Below are 27,460 nucleotides of genomic sequence, written 5' to 3'. Positions count from 1 at the left end.
TTGGCACATTATAACAAATGAACTGGCATTTAATAATGTTGAGAGTTGTTTTCAACAGAAATGCTAATCTTAAGGAATTATTAAGTCCATCTGATACTGGCAGTCACAAATATATATATAAACAAGAGAGGGACAACATATGAAGTGTGGGAATTGTCAATTGTGGGTGAATATGTTAGAAACAATGTTTGGTTCACGGATCCAGTGACCAAGAAGTTGTTCTGATTAAGGCACAGAATGTGTAATTCAGATCACATAGTATATGTGATCCTGTGCCCGAAGCTGTACATTAGACAGACAAACTACAAGACAATAAGAGTCCATTTATCAGAACACTAGTAAAAAGAGGCCCGTTTCTGGATCAAATGAAACGGGCGTTAGCAAGGTTTTCCTCCCCCACACCCCCTCCCTCCCTACCCACTGGTTCGTCGTTCTGAAGCCACTGACGCCATAGGTCCACACCTTGTGAACGCACCTTCATCAGCTTGTTGGTTGTGAAGCCACTGACACCACAGCCCCGCCCTCGATGTGTGACGCCATTGCTCCGCCCTCGACGTCATCACATTTGGCGCGAGGGCGGGGCCCAGCGACATGGTGCTTTCGGTGGCTTCACCACCACGAACCCTTCATTACGGAAGTGACGTCCGTGTCCTCAGAACGTTGAGGGTGAGTTTTATATACGGAAGTGACGTCCGTGTCCTCAGAACGTTGAGGGTGAGTTTTATTATATTAGATAAAGAGTTGTATGAGTAAATAAAAAAAAAAAGGAGGGAAGCAGCACCTATGACAGTGGTTCCCAAACCTGGTCCTGGAGGAACCCAACCAGTCAGGTTTTCAGGACACCCACAATGAATATTCACGAGAAAGATTTTCATGCACTGCCTCTACTGCATGCAAATCTCTCTCATGAATATTCATTTGGGGTATCCTGAAAACCTGACTGGCTGGGGTGCCTCCAGGACCAGGTTTGGGCACCACTGACCTATGCTGATTCATTGTTTGGAGAAGCAACATTCTTTTTCTGACCTGTGCTGTTGCACTATAGACCATGTTAAGGAAAATGTAGTTAATCATCAGAAGATTTTACAGAGAGAATAGTATTGGATTTACCAATCGAAGGCAGAAGAACAAGAAGGGCTAAATGCTAAAATAGAATGAAAGCTTTTTTTTTTTTAAAGACATGGTTCTGTCATGATGAATAAAGTCATTTTGCGAGAACAGGAAGAGATATCATAACAGATAAATAGAAGAGGCTTCGAGGCTATGTTTAATGGAACCTGGTGACACTAAAAATTCATATGGTGCTACATAAAACTAGAAAAGTATTGAGTTTTAAGTAGTTTATGATATTATGTACTCCAATTGGTATATATTTCTAAACATGGTTTTTTCACATGATGTTTTTTTGATCTTTGAATCTGTGACACGTTTTTGTTTTTTAGATGTCATATTGCACCTTGATACAGCCGAATGACGAAACTTTGGCCACAGTTTGTGTAGTAACAGTTTGATGTAGAATAGCACAAATTAATCAAAGTTAAATTTTATCTCCTCCTGTTTATTAAGCTGCGTGGCTGTTTAGCTTCATTTGAAGTGATGAGCATGCGCCTTTTCTCCCATGCTACTGATGCCTTTTTAAATAACGGCTGCCACTTCTGTTAATTTTTCCTATGCGGAGATCAGAACGCACGCTACACCAAGCACTTCTTTAGCGGTAAGCTGAGACTTTCATTAGATACTCAAGCCATCAGAATATTTGCACTGCAAAATCCCTTTAAGACTTAAATACGCTGTGTTCTTTCCTTTCTTTTATACTTAAACTTGATTTACTGGAGAACAGTTATATTTGTCACCCACAAAGTGCACTTAATAGTGTATACAACAGCATTTTCTCGCTTCACCACTAAAAAATCAGTTACTGTACTGTTCAAATATTTTATCTTTTCGGCCACAGCAACTGCTGTCACCTGTACACTAAGTACACCTACTTTGTCAATTGATACATTTCCTTCCCTTCATGTTCATATGGAATGCCCTGCCGACTGCCATCAAAACAATGCACGACCTAACAAACTTCCAAAAGTTATTAAAAACCAACTTGTTTGAAAAGGCATACCACAATGATCCATCCTAAATACCAGACAACGAAACCCATACCAGAACGGGACAAAACCAAACTCTCGATACTGGATTGCTTAACTGTACTTTGGCACTAATGAACTTTAGCGTTATACCACTCTACTTCTCATTCCAGAAACAAACTCTCTACACTTCACTGCTTAACTTCCCCTGTCACTCATGAACTTCAATATGGTGTATAGTCTTCACTGTTCTACTCTTTTCAGTTACAGATGATTCATCATACCTACTCCATTTCCTTTTTTGCACCACACAAGCATTTTTGGTACATTTGAGCACTTATATTTTTTATAATTCTTTTTTCACATTATATATGTTTGGGTCCACTATGTGAAGGTTATTCAGATTTCATGCCCATTATTTTCATCATTTTCCTGCACTCCAAAGGCATGTTTCACTGCTAAGTCTCGTGTTCCACACTCACCTATTCATGATCATATAATGTATGGCAGGAATGCTTTCTAAACAATGACGTTCCAGTTAGTCCATACTCTTTACCACAATACAAAGTTTATTATCTGTATTTAGTTATGTTTAAACAAATAAGAGATCTGCATGAAAGAAAATATAAAATGTGATAAAATCATTTAAGGCTAGGATTAAAAAAGTACAACTTTGGTGTCTTTAGCCTTAAATATATAATTTTTTTTTTAATTTTAGAAAAGTGCTATGAAAAAATCATCATCATTACACAAGGAAAGGTATGGGATATTCATCACAATAAAGGCGATTATGACAGTATATTCCTATGAGGAATCTGCTTTAATTGGATACTTTTCATTTAGTTTTACCAGATGTGAGTGAGGCTCAGTTGATGGTTATAAGGAAGGGAGCATTTTTTGCTGTGGCCCCACTGGTATGGAACGCTTTACCTTGTGCCTTGAGATCCAAAAAATCAGTATCTCATTTTAAACACCTCTTGAAAGCACATTATTTTTTTTATTGCCTGAAGGTCCTCTTTTAATGATGTACAAATGCCAATACTTTGATTAAAGAAGACCATCTGGGTCAGAGCTCGCGAAGAGGGGGATGGTATCTCTCCCACATCTTCCTCTGGGAAGACCAAAGCAAAGAATTCATTTAATTTCTTCGCTATGGCCTCTTCTTCACTGATTGCCCCCTGTTTTCCAGCAGTCCAACTGATTCCTTTGCCGGCGTTTTGCTTCTAATACACCTAAAAATGTTTTTACTATGCGTCATTGCCTCCAATGCAATCTTCTTCTCAAAGTCTCTCTTTGCCTTCCTTATTATCACTTTGCATTTGACTTGCCATTTCTTATGCTGTTTCCTATTATTTCCAGTCAGATCCTTCTTCCATTTTCTGAAGGATTTTCTTTTAGCTCCAATAGCTTTCTTCACCTCACTTTTTTTACCATACCTGCTGTTTGCCCTTCCTTCCTCCTTTTTTTAATACATGGAATACGTCTGGTCTGGGCTTCCAGGATGGTATTTTTGAACAGCATCCACACATGATGTAAGCTTTTGACCTTTGCAGCTGCTCCTCTAAGTTTGTTTAGGGGTCTTTTACTAAAGCTTAGCTCGAGTTATCTGCAGCAGGGCCTATAGGACTAAAATGGACTCTGCCACAGATAAGCTTTAGTAAAAGATCCCCACTGGTTTTTTTTTTTTTTACCTTTGTTCTCATTTTATCACAGTCTCCTTGAAAGTAACATATTGGATTTCCTGTGTGTACTTCCTCAGGTTACTTCTGAGTCTATTCCCTTTGATCTTCATCATATGCCCCTCATTCCAGAGCTTCCTTTCAACTGAATGAGACTTGCCTCCTGTGCATTTATGCCTCATAGGTATTATCATATCTCCCCACTACCGCCTTTCTTTCAGAGTATATTGAAATCTTTAAGTCTGTCAATATACTTTATAACGAAGACCATTTTAGTAGCCACCCAGTAGAATTTTTTCTAGCTTCCATATAAGAACATAGTAAAAAAATAAAAAATAAAAAAAGACAGAAGTAAGGGGGAAGTGTACTTGGTACAAAGAGCGAAGTGTTGGGCTGCTTAATGAGCACAAAAAATTGTTGTCACCCACAGTTGCATGTGCTGGAATACTATTCTGTGCATAAATATTGGTATTGAAACTTTTTATGCACAGATTAGCATTCCAGCACATGCACAGATGCATCTGCATGCAATTCCAAATACTGAGGCAATTTTTTCTGCTGAGACACGTACACAACATATAGCTATCTCTAGCTTAGTTGCATGTGCGCACATGTCCGATGTGCTATTCCATATTTGCACTTAGCCTCATGGGCATAGGGAGGGGGACAAGAGAGGGTACTTGCTGCCACCCTTCCCCCCCCCCCCGCAGTTTTTAGCTGCTTGCTACTGTTATTACCCTCTGCCCTTGGATCCAGCACCTCCCTCCTTGCCAAGCTCCTTCTGCTTACCAGGCAGGGTAAGAAAGCGAGTCTACAAGCAGGAACATGACCACCACATGGTGTGCTGCAGAATCTCTTCCAGTCCCGAGAGCAGTTAACTCTTTGACATATCCCAGCTGCCAATGAAAGTGTACATCAGAAGGGATAGGCCACATCACATTAGAGAGTTTAACTGCTCTCAGAGTTGAAAGAGGTTCCATGGCGGGCCATGTAGAATACACATTCCTGTTTGTTATGGAGTGTATCACTTTCATGGGCAATGGAAAGAACGACCTGAAGCTGGAGGGGGGAGTAAGAGAAAGGGAACATTGGGCCATGTCAAGGGGAGAGAAGGGTGGCAGATATAAGGAGAGATGTTGAATTGAATGGGTGGGGAGGGAGGATGGAGGGATGCTAGACACAAGGTAGGGGTATGAAATAGAGAAGGGAGGTCCTGGATATGAGGGGAATAGACTGACAAGGAGATATGGTAGACCAGGGGAAAGAAACATGAGGGCTGGAGTTGGCAGATGGTAAGGTGGCAGAAAGAGTACCAGCCCAGACATCCAAAGGTGCCCGGTTCAAATCCCACTGGTGCTTCCTGTGATCTTGGGCAAGTCACTTAACCCTCCATTGCCTCAGGTACAAACTTAGATTGTGACCCCTCCAGGGATAGGAAAAATACCCAGTGTACCTGAACGTAACTCACCTTGAGCTACTACTGAAAAAGGTGTGAGCAAAATCTAAATGAACGAATGTTAGAAAAATGGTCTGACTGGACCACAAATGGGGGTAGGGGAATAGGGACAAAGATAGATTTTGGCACATGGGCAGGGGGGGACTAGGGAGAGAGATATGTATGGGATGTTGGACATGGAGGTAACCCACTAAATCAGAGAGAGAATGCTGGACATGGGGGGAAGGGGTATTGGACCAGAGAGACAGAAAGGATACTAGACATGGGGGGTACTGGATTGCAGGGTCAGTGAGAGTGCTGGACATGGGGGGTAGTAGACCAGAGAGACTGAGAGAGAATGCTGGACATTAAAGTAGGGGGCTAGCAAAGGATGCCATACTGGGGGGTAGGGAACTAGATAGACTAAGCGGATGCTGGAAATGTTCATAAGGGACTGGAGAGACATGCTGAACATGAGGGTTGGGGTTCTGAGACACAGGATTTTAGATATGGAAGTAGGGGACTAGCAAGACAGAGGGGATGCTTGATGTAAGACAGTGGATGGGGGGAAGAGTAAGAAAGGGGATGCTGGATATGGGCGGAGGAGGCAAGAGAGAAAAGGAGCTAGTGAGATGAAGGTGAGATTGATGGAGGAGTATGTGGTAGAGAAGAGATGGAAAGCTGTAGGTACAAGGGAAGAGGCTGAGGACTGGTTGGCAAGAAGGAGGACTGAAATCTAGATAGAGAAGCAGAAAAATGAAAGAAAGTTAAAAGGAAGAGATCAATGTTAAAGATGGATGTGGGAAGGAAGTAAAGACTGGAGGAGAGAAAAATGGCTAATAGGCAGGAGACCCTGGTAACAGAGTTAAGACAAGACAAAGGAAAGCAGAAACCAAACCTGAGACCAACATAATAAATAAATGGGCTACAAAGACCAACACTACAATAAAATAAATACATAAAAGGGATAGAAAGCAAAGGCAAAAATACATTTTAATTTTGTATTTAATAATTTAAATATGTCAGTTTTTGGAATGTATATCTGCCAGAGGTTGTGATAGCCATTTTAAAAATGGAATCAATTGGGCAGAAGTGAATGGGGATCGCTCCTGCTCTGACTTCACTGCTAGACCACCAGGGACTGTAAGTTGGGCCTGGGGGGGGGGGGGGGGGGGGTTAAGGATGGTTGTGGGACGAGGCACTTTGGGAGGGGAGGCAGGATGTGCAACTGGGGGGAGGGAGCACTTTTGAGAAAGATTCCAGGAGATACAGCTGCTACTGTTTTGGGGGAGAGGATTTATGTTGGTGTTACTGAGATGACACTAGAATCAGTCTTTTTTTTTTTTCTTTTTGTATGAAAGCCTTTTTAACAGTTCCTTACATCCACCTACTCTTGTATTCTATAACATTTTATCCCCTCCCTATAACCCTCACAGGTATCACCCCCTCCCTGTTATTACCTGCTCCATACAAAGACCCTCTATTGAGTGATGCCAATTATACTCCCTCCCCGAGACGTTCCTTCCTTTGCCCTTGCGCAGGCTATTTGCATACTATTTGGTTACTGCTTTGGGGAACAAAATGTTGGGGTTTGGTTTGATTTAAGAAATCCTTTCGGGGCCAAATTAGACCACAGCTTTAAGGCACGCTTAATGCATTAGTTCTTCAGTGAATTAAAGCTGGGAATAACTGAGTAACAAACTTCAAACGAAAGTACTTGGCAGGGCTGACATATTTAATAAATGTGCTCATCCTTTCCAACTTATCCCCATAGCACCAAATAGAGAATCTCACCTGAGCAACAGCGGACGATGCATGGTACCTCCCCCATCGGAGGCAGAGGTCGGCTCTGCCTACGGACCAGGTGAGGCTCTGGTCCAGGGCGCCGACACTAAGGGCGCCAAACGCCCGAGCTCATGACGTCACCCGGCCCATATCAGTCTCCGCCCCCGCTCGGCCACACATGTTTACCAGCATCTCTCCACCCCAGCCCAGTGAGCCCACCCGCATGCACATAGTCCGGCATCTCTCCGCTCCCCCCCCCCCCCCCCCCCCCCATTTTCAGTAAAATCCTTTTGTCTGCAGCTGTAGCAGCGGTACTGAAAAGCTGCCTGTGGCCTGCACCGGGCTTTAGTTTCCCTCAGACCCATCCCGCTCCCCAATTCTGACGCAACTTCCTATTTGGGACGGGAATGTTAAAAAAAGTCAGTTGTGGAGTGTGGCACTGGCAGGAGGAGTAACACACAGAGAGGGGGAGTTGGAGGTGGTGGGGTTCAGGTCCGATTACTTATAGATCTTTCCCAAGAGGAAGTCTGTCTCTCTCACTAGCTTATGGCTGGTACTGGGGCTCCGGATCCGTGCCTGAAAGATATTGCCTTGGACTTTTTTGTTGAATCTTTGCAAGTTATTCCAGGATTACTGGCTACAGCCGTGATACTTGGTTTACTGATGGGAACCGCTTCTGGAGTTTTGCTCTCTGTTTTTGTCCTTATGCCTCGTCTGCAGAAAAAGGTAAACATGTTTCCATGTGTTCAAGCACAATAAAATGTGCCGTCCCTAGTCTATGAAAGTTACTGCTTTCATATGTTGTACAAAAGTTACGGGGGAAATACGGTACACGGTGTTTATTGGAGTAAGTAATAGAGAATACCTCTTTCCTGAGTTCGGAATAGAATAAGCAAAATATGGCCATTCTAAAAAATATAATTCCATCATTTAAAAAACAATCAAACACATTCCATTGTACTAAAAGGCAAATGTGGGGAAGGACGAAATTGATAGGTAATCAGAGTATTGTAAAGAAAAGAAGATTGAGCCCACTTGGGACAGAGGAAAACCCCTATTGTACTGTATGTAAAAGCTTTGGGATTGTAGCATAGAAAGGCAATTTGACAAGAATCTCATAAACATACACTTATATAGACATAGTAGTATGAGGTGTTACAAAATCTAACAAAACGCTCCAGAAGTTTTGTTGATGTTGGATTTAGTTTTGTATATGATGCTTGATCACTTCTTGCAGAGTCTTATGTCCCTGGGGCTTACCTAAACTATCTTTTTGGATGTTACAAGACTGTGCATCTCAGTTCTATTTGACTTTCTTTGCAGATAATTAGAATCAATCCCATAATCTGAGCAGGTAACACAGTTTTAGTGTACAAAAGTTGTATTACTATGCTTACAGTTTTGGTTTATTTAAACTTGATATACTGCTCAGCCACCAAGGCGATCTAAACAACTTACAATATACAAATATAAAACCATGGAACCTTTACTAATAATTTTCTGAGGTTTTCTCAGTATAAATGAGGCTGTCATATAATAAACAGGGGTTTTTTTTTTTAATTTTTTTGCCTATGTTTTATGAAGAGAGAGAAGCCTTAGGAGATATGCCTGTCAATCCCATTCCTGTCAATGACTTCCAAACTGATTACCACCCCCAGATGATGATCTCCCCATTCTCCCATGGACCCTCATGGGTTTGTAGAAATCCAAAAATCCAGACTGCTCGGGGATCAGGTCTGTCCGTATTTTTAGATTCTCAGGCAGTACTTTAAAAATTCAAATTTTAACATCTCTCCTCCCCATGCAGCGTCTGTCTGTGTCTCCCTTCACCTTCCCCATATCTCTCCTTCCTACACCTTTTCCTTTTACTAGTACTATTTAATGAACTTATAATGATGCGAGGACAGAGCCTGAAGGGATGGGGACAGATCCGGCGGGGATGGAGACAGAGCCCATGGGGACGGGGACAAACTTTTTACCCGTGTCATTTTCTTGGGACGGGGGACACATTTTGTTCTCATATCATTTTCTACTTTGAAGCCTGTTAATAAACTGGACTGTTTATGTTTGAAAACATAAACATGCTGGCCACAACTAGCAAAATTTGCATGGGAGATCCTGTACATTCCTGCTACCAGCACATCTTCTAAGAAGATGACATCTATTGCAGGAAGGACTTTGGAAGACAGGAGAGCTAGACTGAATCCTGACTTATTCATCCACAGATTAAAAAATCATGACAATATTTCATAGGGTATATTTTTCCCCGCCAGGGCAAGCAGAACGGGTTGTATTTTGTACCCCTGGATATTTTAACAGGGTGTATTAGGATTCCTTGGGGTAATAGAAGTCAGCTATTGTTGGGGTTGGAAAGTTAGAGGGTGGTGGTGGGGTTATAGTTGTTGTTACTGTTTTCTATTTGTGATTTATAAACAACAGTTGCACAGCATATTTCTTTTTATACTTCAATAAAAAGATTTAAATATAAAATCATGTGTTCAAGGCTTCTGCAGGTGGGGATGGGGTGGGGACGGAGATGGAGACAAAACCTTTGGGGTTGGGGTTGGGATGGAGACAGAACCCACGGGGACAGGGATAAACTTTGTTCCGGCGTCATTCTCTACTTTACTCATTCATTATTACTACTAGTAGTGTACCTCAACTACATTTGTTAAAATTAATTGATTTTCCATGCCCTGCCCTCTTTGCATAGCCATGCCCCTTGTCCCACCTTAATTGCATAGCCCCACCCAACCCCTATCCCCTTTTACATAGCCAATCTCTGAACCTCATCTTTATGATGTCACGGAAAGTGACATCATAGTCATGCCCCTTTTCTGAGATGTCTGCCACTAGTGGATGCATCACATCACTTCCTGTTTCCACTTCTAGCAGCCATTTTGCAGGGGCGTAGCCAGACAACAGATTTTGGGTGGGCCCAGGCAAGAAGTGGGTGGGCACCAAATGTTCTCTCCCCCTCCCCACCACCAAAAGACATCTCAGCTGGCAGGAAAATGCTTCTTTCCACCTTTGCAGTCTGCACCAGGCATGCGCTGAAAACTGAACATGCGCAGGTGCCAGTATCGTGTAGAGTAGCGTTTTCATTACCATCAGGGGGAAGTCTTCAACTGGTAGAGCTTGTGTTCTCCACCAGCTACTGCTAAATGTGTGCTGCTGTTGGGTGGGCCTGAGCCCTGCCCCACCCAGGCCCACCTGTGGCTATGCCACTGCCATTTTGGATGGGGGTCATATGACAGGAAGTGATGTCAGCAAATCACCAACACCACTCCCTACAGCCTCAATGGAATTTATTTGTGCATGCACAGCTTAACCTTTTTTATTTTCTCACAGGAAAGAAAGAATAGGCATTTGATTTTCTTTCAAAGAGGACGCCTTTTTAAGCTGCGTCGTCTGCTTTTAAGAATGACAGGAAAGGCTAGCCTGCTCTACACAGCTTCTCTTCTTTTTCAAGACAGAGATCACAACAGCTCTTTTGGTTTAAAAAAAAAACTAGTGTGAATGCTAAGGGGCTGTTCCAAGCACTCTCACTGCTTTTTTTTTTTTCAGAGCTATAGAAAAAAGTTACAGCTAAGCAAAATTTTAAAACAAATGCTTGCAGCACGCTGTTCTCTGGTTGAGATCATAGAGTTTGTAGCCTGCTGTTTGCTTTCCCCTGCAGGCTGTTCTCTGGGTGCACTTCTTTATAGAATCCATGGGAGAATGGGCTTCTACCAGGGCCCCTGTTTTACAATTGCCATGCAAAGGGTAGCTCTATAAAAGAGGCACTAATATTTGCAAGGCAATTATGCATGCAGATGTTAAGAATGCTAGCATGTATGTGCATATGTGTACATGTGTACAAAATCCTGAATGGTGTAAAACAAGTAGAAGGGAATCAATTTTTTTTTATTCTTTCAAAAAGCACAAAGACTAAGGGACACTCCATAAAGCTACGTGGAAATACTTTAAAAACAAATAGGAGGACATTTTTTTCACTCAATGAATAGTTAAGCTCTGGAACTCTTTGCTGGAGGATGTAGTAACATCAGTTAGCCTGTCTGGGTTTAAAAAAGTTTGAACAAGTTTCTGGAGGAAAAATCCATAGTCTGTTATTGAGATGGACATGGGGGAAGCCACTGCTTGCCCTGGGATTAGAAGCATGGAATGTTGCTACTAATTGGGTTTCTGCCAGATACTTGTGACCAGGATTGAGCATCATTGGAAATTCTTATGTTTTTATATATGTCAATACACCGCCAAAGCAGTATTGTGTAACCGTGTACCTATCTTCCATAGCACATAATTTGTGGGTGGCTGTACACGTGTAACATCTTGGTTGTGTGTAGGCAGAGTTACACACACAACTTACAGAATACTATAAATTATAAGTAACATAGTAACATGATAAAGACCTGTATGGCCAATCCAGTCTGCCCAACAAGGTAAACTCATTTTACTTGGTATGTGATACTTTATACCCAAGTTAGATTTGTCATTGCCATTCTCGAGGTACAGACCGTAGAAGCCTGCCCAGCATTGTTCTTGTACTAAGTTCTGAATCTAACATCGAAACCCCTTAAAGTTTACACTCCAGCCCATCCCAAGTGTGTCACCAGAGTTTAGGTCTGAGCATTTACACCAGCTGTATGGTTGACATTAACCCCCAAATTCTATATATTGTAAACAATGCTCCTACTGGCTAAGTCCGTGAAGCCTCCTCACCACCAGCACCGAGCTCTCTGTTTTCCTCTTTATGTGTTTCTTCTTCTTTCTGGGGCCTGTTTTTGGGATTTTCAACCCAGCCCCCTTTTCTTCAACAGCTCCTCGGCTGTTTTAAACCCAGTCCAATTACAGCCAGGGTTCTCTCAGCACAGCTCAATAAAGTCAGGCTGTTTCTAACACAGTCCAATTACAGCCAGGCTTCTCTCAGCACAGTTCAATAAAGTCAGGCTGTTTCTAGCACAGTTCAATAAAGTCAGGCTGTTTCTAACACAGTCCAATTACAGCCAGGCTTCCCTCAGCACAGTTCAATGGAGCTAGGCTGTTTCAAACACAGTCCAAGTACAGCCAGGCTTCTCTCAGCACAGCTCAATAAAGTCAGGCTGTTTCTAACACAGTCCAAGTACAGCCAGGCTTCTCTCAGCACAGTTCAATGGAGCTAGGCTTTGCGCGGGCTCAAAGCCTTGGGTCCCACCCTCTGGGTCAGTCACTATTCTCCTGACCTCCTCCCGCTTTGACTCAGGCCTCTCCCCTATACCTCCAGTGCTGGCTGAGCCATAGCCAAGAGCTCCATGGGTTCGTCTAAGACCAGCTCAGCCTCCTCTTGCTCCATCGCCTCTGGTTCATTCTCCCCTTCTCCTTCAGTAGCCCAGTCCATTTTCTCCTCCCCCCACCCCTTTTCCAGCTGATTACACTTTTCTTCATTAACTCTGCTAGGCTGCTTTTCCTTCTCCTGCCACCGGTTCCACCACCTCCTCCACCAGGTGGGAGAATCAGCTTTTCCTTTTCCCTGGTGGCCCTCTTCTGGAGCTCCTTGGTTCTGCACCCTACTTCTCCTCCCCCGGAGCTCTCCTGTGGCCTTCTGGGAGTTGTAGTTTCCCATCTTTATGTCCCTTTTGGGCATAACCTGAGCATCCCTAGGGTCTTCCCTCCTACCCTCCGGCTCTCTTTTCTCCGGTGGGTAGCTGGGGTCCCTCTTCCTTTCGGCATATTCCTTACATACCCCCTCCCTTAAGTTTTTACTCCCCAATTCTTCTCCCTTTTCTTCCTTATCCTCGCCTACTCGGGATAGGGCATCCACATTTCCCAAACATCTCCCCGGACGATGCTCCACTGTGTATTGGAAGGGTTGTAGTGCTAAATACCACCGCATTAGCCTCCCATTGTTATTTTTCATTAAATTTAGCCACTTCAGTGGGGCATGGTCCGTTACTAGCTTAAATTGCCTTCCTTCGAGATAGACCGTACACTCTTGTATTGCCCACCTAATAGCTAAACACTCCTTCTCTATGGTGGAGTAATGGTTCTCATGAGGTAGGAGTTTACGGCTTAGATATAGCACGGGATGTTCTGCCCCTGCATGTTCCTGAGACAGCACTGCCCCTAGCCCCCTCCCCGACGCATCCGTTTGTAGGATAAAGGGTTTTTCGAAATCTACGGCCTTCAACACCGGTTCATGGCACAGGGCCTGCTGCATCTGCTCTAACGCTCGCAACTCCGCCTCCCCCCACCTCAGCTGGTCCGGGCTCTTACCCCTCAACATGTCCGTTAAGGGAGTAGCCATTACAGAAAAGTGCGGGATGAATCTCCTGTAATACCCCACCATACCCAGGAACCTACGCAATTGTTTTTTTCGATTGGGTCGGGGAAAGTCTTGGATGCTTTTAACTTTATTCAGTAAGGGTCGCACCTCCCCCCGGCCTACATTATACCCCAAATACTTCACCCTATACTGGGCAAAGTAACATTTCTTCGGGTTAAGGGTAAGTCCAGCCTCCCTAAACGATTGCAACACTGCCCCTACCTGTTTCAAATGATTGTTCCAGTCCTCACTGTGTACTACCACATCATCCATATAGGCCGCGGCATATGTCTGATGGGGTCTGAGGACTTGGTCCAGCAATCGTTGGCAGCTCGCCGCCGCCGAATTTAGGCGAAAGGGCAGCCTTTTGAATTGGTACAAGCCTATAGGGGTACTAAAAGCTGTCTTTGCTTGGGCTCCGGGGGAAAGGGGAATCTGCCAGTACCCTTTTGTTAAATCTAAAGTGGTAAGATACTGGGCTGACCCCAACCTGTCTACCAACTCTTCAATATAAGGCATAGGATAGGCATCAGCTTGAGAGATAGTATTAAGCTGACGGAAATCAATACAAAATCTCCACTCCCCTTCAGGTTTTGGTACTAACACCACCGGGCTGGACCAGGGACTATGGGATTCCTCAATTACCCCAAAGTCCAACATTTCCTGCACTTGTTTAATGACTTCCCTCCTTTTCATTGGTGAGAGTCTATAGGGCCTTTTCCTTACTATCTTACCTCGTTCAGTTACAATGTCATGCTCTACTAGGTGGGTACTCCCCGGGCATGCTGTCAAAACATCTTTAAAGCGCTCTAAGAGCCTTCCTATCTCTTTTTGCTGCCCCTGGGGTAACCGGGGGTTAACTCCGGGCTCGCAGGGTTTGAAAATCTCTCTTATTTGAGGCCCTAACTCCTCTCCTTCCTTTTCGTCCCCCCGCGTTTGAAACCCTACCCTCGCTACCCAAGGTTTCATAAGATTAACGTGAAACGTCTGGACCCGACCCCTCTCATTCGCCACCTCATACGTGAGGGGACCGAGTCTCCTCTTCACCACCCAGGGTCCTTTCCATCTAGAGGCGAACCTATGGGGATCTTCCGAGATTAAGATGAGGACCCTATCCCCGGCGGCAAACTCCCTGTTCCGAGTCCTTCTATCGTAATATCCCTTTTGTTGTTCTTGGCTCCGTTTCAGCCAGTCCTGGGCATACTCCTGCATCCTACCCAATCGGCCCCTTAGATCCTGCAAGTATTCGCCCACGGACTGCTCGCTGGTTTCCAGAGGTACCCAGTGTTCCTGTACGATATCTAATATACCCCTGGGTCTTCTGCCAAACATTAACTCATACGGTGAAACTCCTAAGGAGTCTTGCACCTTCTCCCGGTATGCATAGAGCACAAAGGGTAAAAGTTGGTCCCACCCGGTCCTATCCTCCCCCAAGGCTTTTTTTAGCATCCCCTTTAAGGTCCTGTTAAAGCGTTCCACCATCCCATTGGTTTGGGGATGGTAAGCCGCCGTACGTACATGTTTTATCCCAAAGGCCTCCCATACTTGTCTTAAGGTATGGAACATAAAGTTGGACCCCCGATCTGCCAAAACTTCTTGGGGAAAACCTACCTCACAAAAATTTTTTATGAGTTCCCAGGCAATACCCTTGGCCGAAATGTTCCTTAAGGGCAGGGCCCATGGATACCTGGTGGCCATGTCCATAACTACTAACACATAGAGATACCCTCTCTGTGACCTTGTTACTGGCCCCACAATATCCATGGCTATTCTCCTCACCGGTTGCTCTACCCGTGGCAGCGGCTTTAATGGGGCTTTAGGAGGGAATCTGTCTGATACCTTCTGACATCTGGGGCAGGACTTGCAGTATTTTTCCACCTCCCCATATATGCCCGGCCAATAAAACCTCGCCAATATTTGGGTCAGGGTGGCCTGGGAGCCCTTATGTCCGCTCAGAGGATGGTCGTGGGCCAGCCTTACCACCAGCGGACGAAAAGCTCGGGGTACCACCAGCTGTTTCCCTCCGCCCGAGTGCTCCCAATTTGGCACCCTTCTATATAGGATGTTCCCTTCTATCAGGAACCCCGGAGCTACCTGGCCTTCTCCCTGGCGCGCCCTTTCCCAGGCATACTCTAAGGTAGGGTCCGTGGCCTGCTCCCTATGAAATTGGGGAAACTGCTCCCTCAATTCTTCCAGGGCCACCGGCAGGTAACTCTCCCTCTGTGCCCGCTGAAGAGCCTCCCTTCTACCCTTCTGCTCCTTTTTTTTCACGGCTTTCCTTTTTTTTTCCCGGCCCGGTTCGCCCAATACCTCCCCCTGAAAAGGAAAACCCCCCCCTATTCCCTCTGTTTCTTCGTCTACCTCGCGGTGAGCCTGGGCCCTGGTAGTGACTAACACTTTTCTCTCCCCCATACACTCTATAAATGGAGGCCAATCCCTCCCTAAAATCATCTCATGCGGCAATCTGGGTAGAACGGCCATGGCCAGCTCTAGCTCTCCGGTGGGCCCCTGTAAGTTGGCCCGCTGGAGTGCATAACGGGTCCTGGCCACATGAATACATTGGATAGACACCCCTCCCTCATAGGTCTCCCTGCCCGGGGCCCTCCTCTTTCTTATCTGTTGCCACAGCCTCCGGGAGATCATGGATTGGTCGGCCCCAGAGTCTAACATGGCGGTGATGGGTACTCCCTCCACCTTAACTTGAGTTAGGTACCTGGGCCTAACTCCTTTTTCTACCTGAGAGATCCACCCCTCCCGCCACTGGCAATCCTTTTTGAAATGGCCTACCTTACCACACTTAAAACACCCCTTGCTCCCAAAAGGAATAGCCTTTCTACTCGGGCCGGCGTCTAACTCGGTCTTTTTACTCCCTGCGGGGGTCTCCGGCTTAATTAGGGAAACTTTCGGGCCCCCTTTTTCTAACGCCCGAGTCCTGCCTCCCTCCCGCTCTGGTCCCCCCCACTGCTGGGCTTCCAGGTAACATTCCAAACCCGATGTCACCCCCTCTACCGTCTTACATCCCCTCTTTATTAATTCGGCCCTAATTTCGTCGGGCAGACCCTAGAGGAATTGCTCCACTACTAATTCTTGCAGTACCTCGTGCAGGTTGTGTCGCTCGGGCTCCAACCATTTTTTCACTAAATCCATTAGCTTATTTGCTACCGCTTTAGGGGGGGTCCCCTTTTCCCATTTGGTGGCTCTAAACTTACGTCTGTAAAGCTTGTGTACTGAGTCCATATCTGTCCTTGATAGCTTCTTTCAACCTTCCATAGTTGGCAGCCTCTTCCGGAGACAAATCCCTAAAGGCTGCCAAAGCCTCCCCGGATAGAGAAGGCACCAATCTCATGGCCCACTGCTCTTGTGGCCACCCAGCCGCCCCAGCCACCCTCTCAAATGCTGTCAAAAAATCGTCCACATTATCCTGCTCGGACAACTTCCCCCAGTTAAGTGCATTCATGGAGACATGTCCTACCGCACCGCTTCCTCCGGGCCCGTGTCCATTTGCTCCGGTTTCCCCCTCACGGGGAACATTTGCCCCTCTCTGGAAAAAGTCTTGTAGCATGTTGAGTACTGGTTGCTGCTGATCCCGGGCCGCCATCAGAGAGTCCTCGACTATCTTGGCAGTCAGCTCCTGCTGTTTTTGGAACTGGAGAGTCATCCACCCGAAGATCTCCTTGGGGTCCATCACGGCACTGGCACGGCCACCTGGGGGAGGGACAAAACAACAGAGAACCACCTCCAAGTGCGATTACCTCACTTAAGTTGGACTCTTTCTCTGATCCCTCTAACACCTCCCCCCCCTCCCCCAGTTAGGCCCGCTTACCGGAACCCAAGATGGGTCTGCGCCTTTCTCAGCGTTGGCCCTCTCGTGGGGCTTCTCGTCCAGTCGGGTCACGGCCTCCTCTAGCGACAGGTCCCGCAGCAAGATCCCACTTCTGACACCACTTGTAAACAATGCTCCTACTGGCTAAGTCCGTGAAGCCTCCTCACCACCAGCACCGAGCTCTCTGTTTTCCTCTTTATGTGTTTCTTCTTCTTTCTGGGGCCTGTTTTTGGGATTTTCAACCCAGCCCCCTTTTCTTCAACAGCTCCTCGGCTGTTTTAAACCCAGTCCAATTACAGCCAGGGTTCTCTCAGCACAGCTCAATAAAGTCAGGCTCTTTCTAACACAGTCCAATTACAGCCAGGCTTCTCTCAGCACAGTTCAATGGAGCTAGGCTGTTTCAAACACAGTCCAAGTATAGCCAGGCTTCTCTCAGCACAGCTCAGTAAAGTCAGGCTGTTTCTAACACAGTCCAATTACAGCCAGGCTTCTCTCAGCACAGTTCAATGGAGCTAGGCTGTTTCAAACACAGTCCAAGTATAGCCAGGCTTCTCTCAGCACAGCTCAATAAAGTCAGGCTGTTTCTAACACAGTCCAATTACAGCCAGGCTTCTCTCAGCACAGCTCAATAAAGTCAGGCTGTTTCTAACACAGTCCAATTACAGCCAGGCTTCTCTCAGCACAGTTCAATGGAGCTAGGCTTTGCGCGGGCTCAAAGCCTTGGGTCCCACCCTCTGGGTCAGTCACTATTCTCCTGACCTCCTCCCGCTTTTACCCAGGCCTCTCCCCTATAACTCCAGTGCTGGCTGAGCCATAGCCAAGAGCTCCATGGGTTCGTCTAAGACCAGCTTAGCCTCCTCTTGCTCCATCGCCTCTGGTTCATTCTCCCCTTCTCCTTCAGTAGCCCAGTCCATTTTCTCCTCCCCCCCCACCCCTTTTCCAGCTGATTACACTTTTCTTCATTAACTCTGCTAGGCTGCTTTTCCTTCTCCTGCCACCGGTTCCACCACCTCCTCCACCAGGTGGGAGAATCAGCTTTTCCTTTTCCCTGGTGGCCCTCTTCTGGAGCTCCTTGGTTCTGCACCCTACTTCTCCTCCCCCGGAGCTCTCCTGTGGCCTTCTGGGAGTTGTAGTTTCCCATCTTTATGTCCCTTTTGGGCATAACCTGAGCATCCCTAGGGTCTTCCCTCCTACCCTCCGGCTCTCTTTTCTCCGGTGGGTAGCTGGGGTCCCTCTTCCTTTCGGCATATTCCTTACAATATATCCCCTAATGTTGCATGCCAAATTTGGCATGCGCCCAAGATGTGCACACCGCTTAATTGGTTTACAAGACCTTAACTAGCAATAATTGGGCACTATCAACCAATTAGTGCAGTTAATTGCCTTTGATTATTTATTTACAGTAGCTTGATATACCCACCTTAACTAACATGTAGACCTAGATGGTTTACTATTCTAGTACAATAAAAATAAAATAAGATCAAGGAAGGTACTACAGTGTACTGATAGGGAAGTAGTCAAACTCATATTCAAATGGAGCCAATATATATCTATGTCGGGATAAAGCAAAGAAAGGGGTATTGAAGGGAGAAAGGAGAGGGGGTGAGATTCAAACCAGCAGCAGTAACCTACAAGCAACTAACTTGGAAGATTAAAAGCCTGACAGAATAGCCAGGCCTTTAATGCAGATTTAAACTTTTTGAAAGACAGTTCTGCATGGATATCCAGAGGCAGAGAATTCCAATAGCAGAGGCTGTGAAAAAGAAGGCACAATGTCTAGTGGATTCAAACTGGCTTTTTTGGGATTTGGCAAAACCAAATGATAATTTTTTAGTGATCACAACAGACAAGTGGGTGAATATGGGATGGTAAGATTAGCTAGGTAATCTGGAAATCCCAACCGAAAAGCCTTAAAAGCAAGGGTACAAAGTTTATGAACGATTTGTTGCTCTATGGGAAGCCAGTGATATTTCTGAAGGTGAAACGTGGTCCATTTTTTTAGCATGCCAAGTTTAAATTGCAGTATTTTGAAATGTTTAGCTATGCTTTATCAAATAACAAGGGGGTCCTAAGTATATTATGTTACAGTAGTTCATTCTTGACATCAAAAGGGAAAGGATAAGTGAGTGAAATGTGCCGTGATCAAAATAACTTCTGACCAACTGGAGTTGTCGGAGAATAAAGAAACCTGACACATAATTGAGAGATTTGCACAGAGAATGAGTCTTGAATCTAAAATAACACCCAGATATCTAAAAGAGTCTACTGGAGTGATGAAAGTGCCAAAGAGAGTTAAAGGGGCATTTGGGGTTGAACAACTCCCGGAGAACCAACACACAACCATCTTTTCCTTATTTAGAATCAGCCTATCATCTAAGAGCCATTTGTGAACTCCCTCTAGGCAGTCCTGAAGTAGACATATTGAGGGTGAAAATGGATTAGTTGGGAAGAGTAAAAGAACATCATCAACGTAATAGTGGAAGGAAATTCCAAACAGTATAAGTGTAGCCAGTGGACTAATAAACAAGTTAAAAAGAAGAGGAGAGAGGACAGAGCCCTGAGGAACTCCACAGGTCAAAGACCAAGGAGAAGTGGAAGGAGAAGAGGTAACTACCAGGTAAGAACGTCTGGTAAGAAACGATGAAAACCAAGAGAGGACAGAGCCTGATAATCTAAGGGAAGCAAGACAAGAAAGTAAAATAAATGGTTCACTAAGTCAAATGAGGATTATAAGTCAAGAGAAATGGCCAAGATGATTCTGAGAAGTTCTGAGAGAACAGGACATTGTAGGATATTGATAATTACCATTAAAATTTAGGGGGAAAAACACCAGCAAACTTTAATAGCAAGTCTTGATACCCTTTTCCCCATAGTTTTAAAACTTGAATTTTCTGACACAGCATTAACAGATAATCTCTAGAACAGTAGGACCTAGTTTGGTCCTCATTTCCATCCACCCCTATCTCAACTCTTCATTTATAGTCAATTATTCTAATTAGAACAACAAGATGACGGTTTTCATTAGAGTTTTAATTACATTTAATTAGTTTCTGAGAAGCAAACACTAAATAAATTACAAATTACACCATTTATTCTTAAGGCTATTTATATTCATCTGATATTCCTAGTATCTTAAGAAGTTTTAATTAAACAACTCTATAACACTAAGATGCAGACAGTAGTCTACCAGTGAGAGGAGTGCTATCCACTCTTTTACATTGAGTGTCACATGTATGATTATCTCCCAGTTGGTGAGAGTTCATATGTGTGTGCTCGATGCAATGAGCTCCTAGATCTCAGAGAATGAGTCCATTCTCTTGAGGCTAGAGTAGCAGACTTGGAGGAGCTGAGAGAGACAGAGAGGTACATAGAGGAGGCCTACAGGGATGTTGTAGAGAAGTCCCACCTCCAATCTGGCAGCCCCTGTGCTGCCTTGGAGTAGGGAGGTCTTCTAAAAGGACATCATCACCCTGGTGCAGCTGGAAATAATCCTGTAGCCAGAACCAGCACAGCAGGGGATACAATATTCTCTCGCACCGAGGATGTGTCCCCAGGAAAGGTTAGGACTGCTGTTGTAGTTGTTGATTCGATTAGTAGGCATTTAGATAGCTGGCTGGCTGGTGGACATGAGGATTGCCTTCTCACATGCCTACCTGGTGTGAAGGTGGGGGACCTCATGTGTCACCTAGATAGGATTTTAGATAATGCTGGGGAGAAGCTGGCTGTCTTGGTACATGTGGGTACCAATGACATAGGAAAATGTGGGAGAAAGGTTCTGGAAGCCAAATTTATTCTCTTACTTAGAAAGCTCAAATCCAGAACCTATAGGGTAGCATTTTCTGAAGTGCTACCCGTTCCATGCACAGGGCCCAAGAGACAGGCAGAGCTCCAGAGTCTCAATGCATGAGTGAGGCGATGCTGCAGGGTGGAGGGTTTTAGATTCGTAAAGAACTAGACATCATTCTGAAGAAGGGGGAGCCTATTCCAGAAGGATGGACTCCACCTTAACCAGGATGGGACCAGGCTGCTGGCATCAGCTTTTAAAAAGGAGACAGAGCAGCTTTTAAACTAGAACCTTGTGGAAGGCCGACAGTCATTCAAAAATGTATGGTTCAGAACAAGGTATCTTTCAAAGATATCACCAAAACAGGAAAGATACGGTATCCCGATAGTAAGGTTGCAAAAGAGACCATAGTAGATCAATACGTTAGCATTTAACTTTCAAAAAGGAGACTATGATAAAATGAGAACAACGGTGAAAATAAAACTTAGAGGAGCAGCTGCAAAGGTCAAAAATTTACATCAGGTGTGGATACTGTTCAAAAATACCATTGTGGAAGCCCAGACCAAATATATTCCATGTATTAAAAAAGGAGGAAGGAAGCCCAAATGACAGCTGGTATGGTTAAAAAGTGAGGTGAAGGAAGCTATTAGAGCTAAAAGAAAATCCTTCAGAAAGTGGAAGAAGGATCCGACTGAAAATAATAAGAAACAGCATACGGAATGGCAAGTCAAATGCAAAAGTGTTGATAAACAAGGCAAAAATGAACTTTGAAAAAAAGATTTCTGGGGTAAGCAGTATAAAATGTTTTGTACTTTTTTGGGATCTTGCCAGGTATTTGTGACCTGAATTGGCCACTGTTTGAAACAGGATGCTGGGCTTGATGGACCTTTGGTCTTTCCCAGTATGGCAATACTTATGGAGGCAAAAACACATAGTAAAACTTTTTTTTTAGGTATATCAAAAGCAAGAAGCCGGCAACAGAATCAGTTGGACTGCTAGATAACAAAGGGGTAAAAGGGGCACTCAGAAGACAAAGCCATAATGGAGAGATTAAATGAATTCTTTGCTTCGGTCTTTACCAAGGAAGATTTGGGAGAGATACAGGTGCCAGAAATGGTATTCAAAGCTGACGAGTTAGAGAAACAATGAAATCTCGATTAAAGGTGGAGGGTGTAATGGCACAATTTGACAAACTGAAGAGTTGCAAATCTCCTGGACCAGAAGGTATTTATCCCAGAATACTGATAGAATTGAAAGATGAACTTGCAGAACTATTGTTAGTAATATGTAATTTATCTTTAATACTGGAAGATTGAAGAGTGGCCAATGTAGCGCCAATTTTTTAGAAAGATTCTAGAGGAGATCCAGGAAATTATAGACCGGTGAACCTGACGTCAGTGCTGAGCAAAATGGTAGAGACTATTATAAAGAACAAAATGGATTAATGAGACAAAGCCAACATGGATTTAGTGAAGGGAAATCTTGCCTCACCAATCTATTGCATCTCTTTGAAGGGCTGAACAAACATGGATAAAGGTGAGCCAGTTGATATTGTGTATCTGGATTTTCAAAAGGCATTTGACAAAGTACCTCATGAAAGACAGAGAAAATTGGAGAGTCATGGGATAGGAGTAGTGTCCTATTGTGGATTAAAAACTGATTAAAAGATAGAAAACAGAGAATCATGTTAAATGGTCAGAATTATCAATGGAGAACTGTAGGTAGTGCTGGGACCACTGCTTTTTAACATATTTATAAATGATCTAAAGATGGGAGTAACTAGTGAGGTAATTAAATTTGCTGACGACACAAAGTTATTCAAAGTTGTTAAATCGCAAGAGGATTCTGAAAAATTTCAAGAGGACCTTACGAGACTGTGAGACTGGGCATCCAAATGGCAGATGACTTTTAATGTGAGCAAGTGCAAAGTGATGCACGTGGGAAAGAGGAACCCAAACTATAGCTACATAATGCAAGGTTCCACATTAGGAGTCACCAACCAGGAAAGGGATCTAGGCGTCATCGTTGATGATACGTTGAAACCCTCTGCTCAATGCACAGCGGCGGCTAAGACAGCAAATAGAATGTTAGGTATTATTAGGAAAGGAATGGAAAACAGAAGTGAGGATGTTATAATGCCTTTGTATCGCTCCATGGTGCGACTGCACCTCTGATATTGTGTTCAGTTCTGGTCACAGTATCTCAAAAAACTTATAGTGGAATTTGAAAAGGTACAGAGAACAGCGATGGTATGACTTCCCTATGAGGAAAGGCTGAAGCGGCTAGGGCTCTTCAGCTTAGAGAAAAGACGTCTGAGGGGAGATATGATAGAGGTCTGTAAAATAATGAGTGCAGTGGAATGGGTAGATGTGAATTGCTTGTTTACTCTTTCTAAAAATACTAGGACTAGGGGGCACGCAATGAAGCTACAAAGTAGTAAATTTAAAACGAATCGGAGAAAATATGTCTTTATCAACATGTAATAAAAATCAGGAATTTGTTGCCAGAGAATGTAGTAAAAACAGCATACACGGTTTAAAAAAGGTTTGGATGGTGTAAGGAGGAGGTAGAAGGAAGGCAGAGAGCTGATAGTGACAGTAAGCGAGGAAAGGAGAAGAACCCTCAGAGGGGAAAAGGGAGTAGGAGACTGATGAGAAGGGAAGAGAACTACAGAGCCCAGCAACACTTGCAAGGGAGGAGGGAACAAGAGAAACAGTACCTCCCAGCAGGTAGTAGAGTCAGGGGGTGATTGGGAGATGGAGGATAATCAGGGGGAGGAGCAGTACCTGGGAGAGAGGGTGGGGGAAGACTCCATGGAGTAGGAGGAGATTGAACTAGGGGAGGAAAGTGAAAATGTCATGAAGGAGAGTGGGGAGGAGCAGATGGAGTTCTTTTGCTCTGGACAAAGGAAGGTGGAAATGGGTGAGACTGCAGAGAGAGAAGCCAGAGGTTTGGGGCCGCTAAGTGACAATGCCTAGTGGAGATCTGACTTCATAGAACTAGCGGGATTAAGTACCTGAAGAATGTCAGTCTGAACATTTTGTGGGAGGTTGTCAGAGTGCTGGTGGCTGACAAGCTAGGGTGGTGAAAATGCCTCCTACTCCTAGGCAATAGAAGAAAAGAGAGGAGGAATAGACTGAACCACAGGTTTATCCCAAGTTGTTAGCGAATTCTAAGACTGAACTGTTCTGAGCTGTTGTGGATTGTTGTGTGTTTGAGAAGTGAAGCAAGGTGCACAGAGACCAGCAGCTGTAGTACAGTGGACATACTGTTTTCCCGCTGGAACCGCTGTGGAATAAAGTACTCTGCAGAATAAATATAGTACTGTGAATAATTACTTTTTTGCAAGTGAGCAGAAGCAGTTCCTCTTAGGAAGTGGATTAGCCCCAATTGTGTGGGTGAGGGCGGACAGCACGGAGAGGTGTTGAGTGGAGAGCGGACAGCACGGAGAGGTGTTGGGTCGAGAGCAGACAGCACGGAGAGGTGTATGCTGACAATGGCTTCCTAAAGGAAAAGTCCATCGACCATTATTAAAATGGACTTGGGGAAAATCCACTGCTTATTTCTAGGATAAACTGAATAAAATGTACTGTTTGGGATAAAATGTACTGTATAACCTTGGCACAGCAGTTGACACCTGAAGACTAATCTCACTGAAAACGTCCTTTATTTGAATAAGCACCTTTACTCACAGTTAACTGCAGATCACAGGTTGTGCCCCACTGGCAACGAGTCTCGCTGGTACTGAGATTAGCCACACCTCATGGACTACCGGAAACACAACAGGGCACACTCTGACCCAGTTAGCAGGAAGCAAAGCACCATGGGAGTACAGCCTACCAACTACCAACATCGTGAGCATTTAACACCAGCTAGTGGAATCACGGAGCCCAATACCCTACACCCACCACAATGCATTGCTGATGTGACTCTGCAGTGCCCTTAACAGAAAAGGTGTCACACTCACCCGAGACCCACATCAGAACCAGGGAAAGGCTGTCAGAGGATAGAACACATTCTGCTGTCATTGAGGTGGGTACGGAATTTGAGGCTGGCATACAGGCTGGCAAAAAAGTTTGTAAAGTGGGTTTCTTTTGGTGGGAGGGGGTTAGTGACCACTGGGGGAGTCAGGGCAGGTGATCCCCGATTCCCTCCAGTGGTCATCTGGTCAGTTGGGGCACTTTTTTGGGACTTGTTTTTGAAAAAATAGGGTCCAAAAAAGTGACCCAAAATCGCAGTAAAAACGCCTTTTTTTTTTCAATTATCACCTAAAGATGCCCATCTCTGCTCAGCCGATAACACACGCTCCAGTCCCGCCTTCACCACGCCTCCGACATGCCCCCATCAACTTTATTCGTTCCCGCGACGGACTGCAGTTGAAGACTCCCAAAATCGGCTTTCGATTATACCGATTTGGGCACCCGCGAGAGAAAGACGTCCATCTCCCGATTTAGGTCGGAATATAGGCGATTTTCTCTTTCGATTATAAGGTGGATAGTGTGCAACTCGAAAGGGGCATGATCATGGAAGGATTCTTAAGTGAGGACTTTGGTCCTGAGGAACTGAGTTCGATTCCCACTTCAGGCACAGGCAGCTCCTTGTGACTCTGGGCAAGTCACTTAACCCTCCATTGCCCCATGTAAGCCGCATTGAGCCTGCCATGAGTGGGAAAGCGCGGTGTACAAATGTAACAAAAAAAAAAAAAAAGTAAAGGACTTTCACTAAAGATGCGTGCAGTATTGCTGATTACTAGGGATCCACACCTCAATTACATGGCAGGATTTACACCAGGTTCTAGTTGGTGTAAATCCTCAAACCCAGAGTTTGGCATGGAAATCAACTCTAGTGCTTTAAACAGTGCGCAGCTTGGAGCGCCGTTTATTGAATATCTGTGCAGATTTTTTTTGTGCCATTTATTTTTAGCTCAATTAACTGAATCTAGTCTTATGTGTGTATATACCCTATTAAGCTAGCACTCTATAAAGGACTATAGGTACCTACTTTTCTTAGTAGAATATGTGTTGATATATAGGTGCAACTACTACCTGCTAATTTTATAAATATGCACACCCAAATTATAGAATAAGGTGAGTTATGTTTGTAACTTAGTTGAATAATTACCTGCTAATTGGCTTTAGCAACCAGTGATTGGCTATGTTGGTGTTAATTGGCCCTTGGTCGATATTGTACAAAATGTGTATGTGATTTCCATAGCGTGCAACAGGAAGGGGCTTGGGCATGTTGGGGCATGCCTGGCACTCACCCACACATCTTATAGAAGAATACTTTTTTCCTTGTGTTTTGCCTCACTTTATTGTGGACTAACTAAATGAAATTATTTGCCTATGTGAGGTTATCCCTCCAGCTATGTTTTTTTCTCCTCTTTGCTCTAATTTAAGTACTGTAGTTGCAGTCATGTTAAATGATTGTTAATTTAAAATTTATAAATAAAGATATTTAAAAAAAGAATACTTACAGTTACACAACTAACTGCCTATAGTTAAGCCCAAGCATTTACACCAGCCATTTAGCTAGTGTATGTGCTCACGCTTAAAGTTAAGATGCATACTACAGACTTATTCTAGTATTCTATAATGTAACTGCTTACAAAATTGCTGATATAGAATTCACACTCAGCATGCATCATCCTGGTGCTCAACTTTAGGCAAGCAGTAGAAAATTACCCCTTAATGTTATTCAACAATTAATGGAAGCTGTTGTCCCAGTGTCAGTTCTATTAATACATTATCTGTCATTCACAAGAATGTAAGATGGTTATGCAGAGTCACATGAAAGGTTCATTGAGCCTGTCATCCTGCATCTGATAGTGGTCAATGAATAGCCATACTGGGTCAGATCAATGGTCCATCTAGCCCAGTATCCTGTTTCCAGCAGTGGCCAATCCTTATTTCTTACTGACTCCCATGAATAAGCAGTAGCTTTCACAAATCTCCATGACTAGTTATAGTTTATGGACTTCTGCTCAAGGAACTTATCAAAACTTTTAAATTCAGCTGTGCTAACTACTTTGCCAAAATGTCCTCAAGCAACAAATTCCAGAGATTAATTGTGCATTGAATCGAAAAAAAATGTTGTTTTAAATACAGTACCTATTAGCTCATAGAATGTCCCCTAACCTTAGTACTACTTGGAAGGTTAAACAGCTGCTCCCTATTTGAATTTTTATAGACTTGCTAATTCCATTCTTTTCTTTCTCTTCTCCATACTGAAGAACTCAACCTTTTTTGACTTCCTTTCAGAAGGGAGTCATTCCATCCACTTTATTTTGTCTCGACAGTGGCCAGTATTATTAGTCTCAAGTGCTTAGCAGGATCCCCAATACACCAGTATTAAGCTACTCTGCTTAGCTAGGAAATGTGACTATTCTACTCCACTTCATAGTTCATCATCAATGGCTTCCTTATCTGATTTCAGATAAAATCCAAGATCCTTATTTTCCACTCGAAGCAGCCTAAATATCTGCAGAACCTTCTTATTCTTTCATTCTGTCTTTCCAGACTCATTTTTAGCATCATCCTACCCCTTCCAAGAAAATTCATTAGGATCTGACG

The 27,460-nt window shown here is 44.2% G+C and overlaps 2 protein-coding genes across 6 annotated transcripts in view; one reads left to right on the top strand and one right to left on the bottom strand.

Moving 5' to 3' along the window:
* Positions 1-7,135, bottom strand: part of EVC2 (EvC ciliary complex subunit 2) — a 351,907-nt gene extending 344,772 nt beyond the window's left edge. For both annotated transcript variants that reach the window (XM_030191177.1, XM_030191178.1), the window contains exon 1: positions 6,990-7,135. In XM_030191177.1, coding sequence (XP_030047037.1) covers positions 6,990-7,012 — 23 coding nt within the window. In that variant the 5' untranslated portion in view covers positions 7,013-7,135. The remainder of the gene's footprint in view (positions 1-6,989) is intronic.
* A 201-nt stretch (positions 7,136-7,336) lies between these two features.
* Positions 7,337-27,460, top strand: part of EVC (EvC ciliary complex subunit 1) — a 150,630-nt gene continuing 130,506 nt past the window's right edge. For 3 of the 4 annotated variants that reach the window (XR_003940708.1, XM_030191174.1, XM_030191175.1), the window contains exon 1: positions 7,337-7,706. Coding sequence is in view for 3 of the 4 variants with exons in the window: in XM_030191174.1 (XP_030047034.1) it covers positions 7,527-7,706 (180 nt within the window). In the remaining variant the exon portion in view is untranslated. Of the gene's footprint in view, positions 7,707-8,654; positions 8,715-27,460 lie in introns of those variants that run through there. The other variant, XM_030191176.1, reaches the window with a different exon arrangement.

The sequence above is a fragment of the Microcaecilia unicolor genome, chromosome 2 (assembly GCF_901765095.1).
Source record: "Microcaecilia unicolor chromosome 2, aMicUni1.1, whole genome shotgun sequence".
In the NCBI taxonomy this organism is placed as follows: domain Eukaryota; kingdom Metazoa; phylum Chordata; class Amphibia; order Gymnophiona; family Siphonopidae; genus Microcaecilia; species Microcaecilia unicolor.
This window is presented reverse-complemented; position numbering and strand designations above follow the sequence as displayed.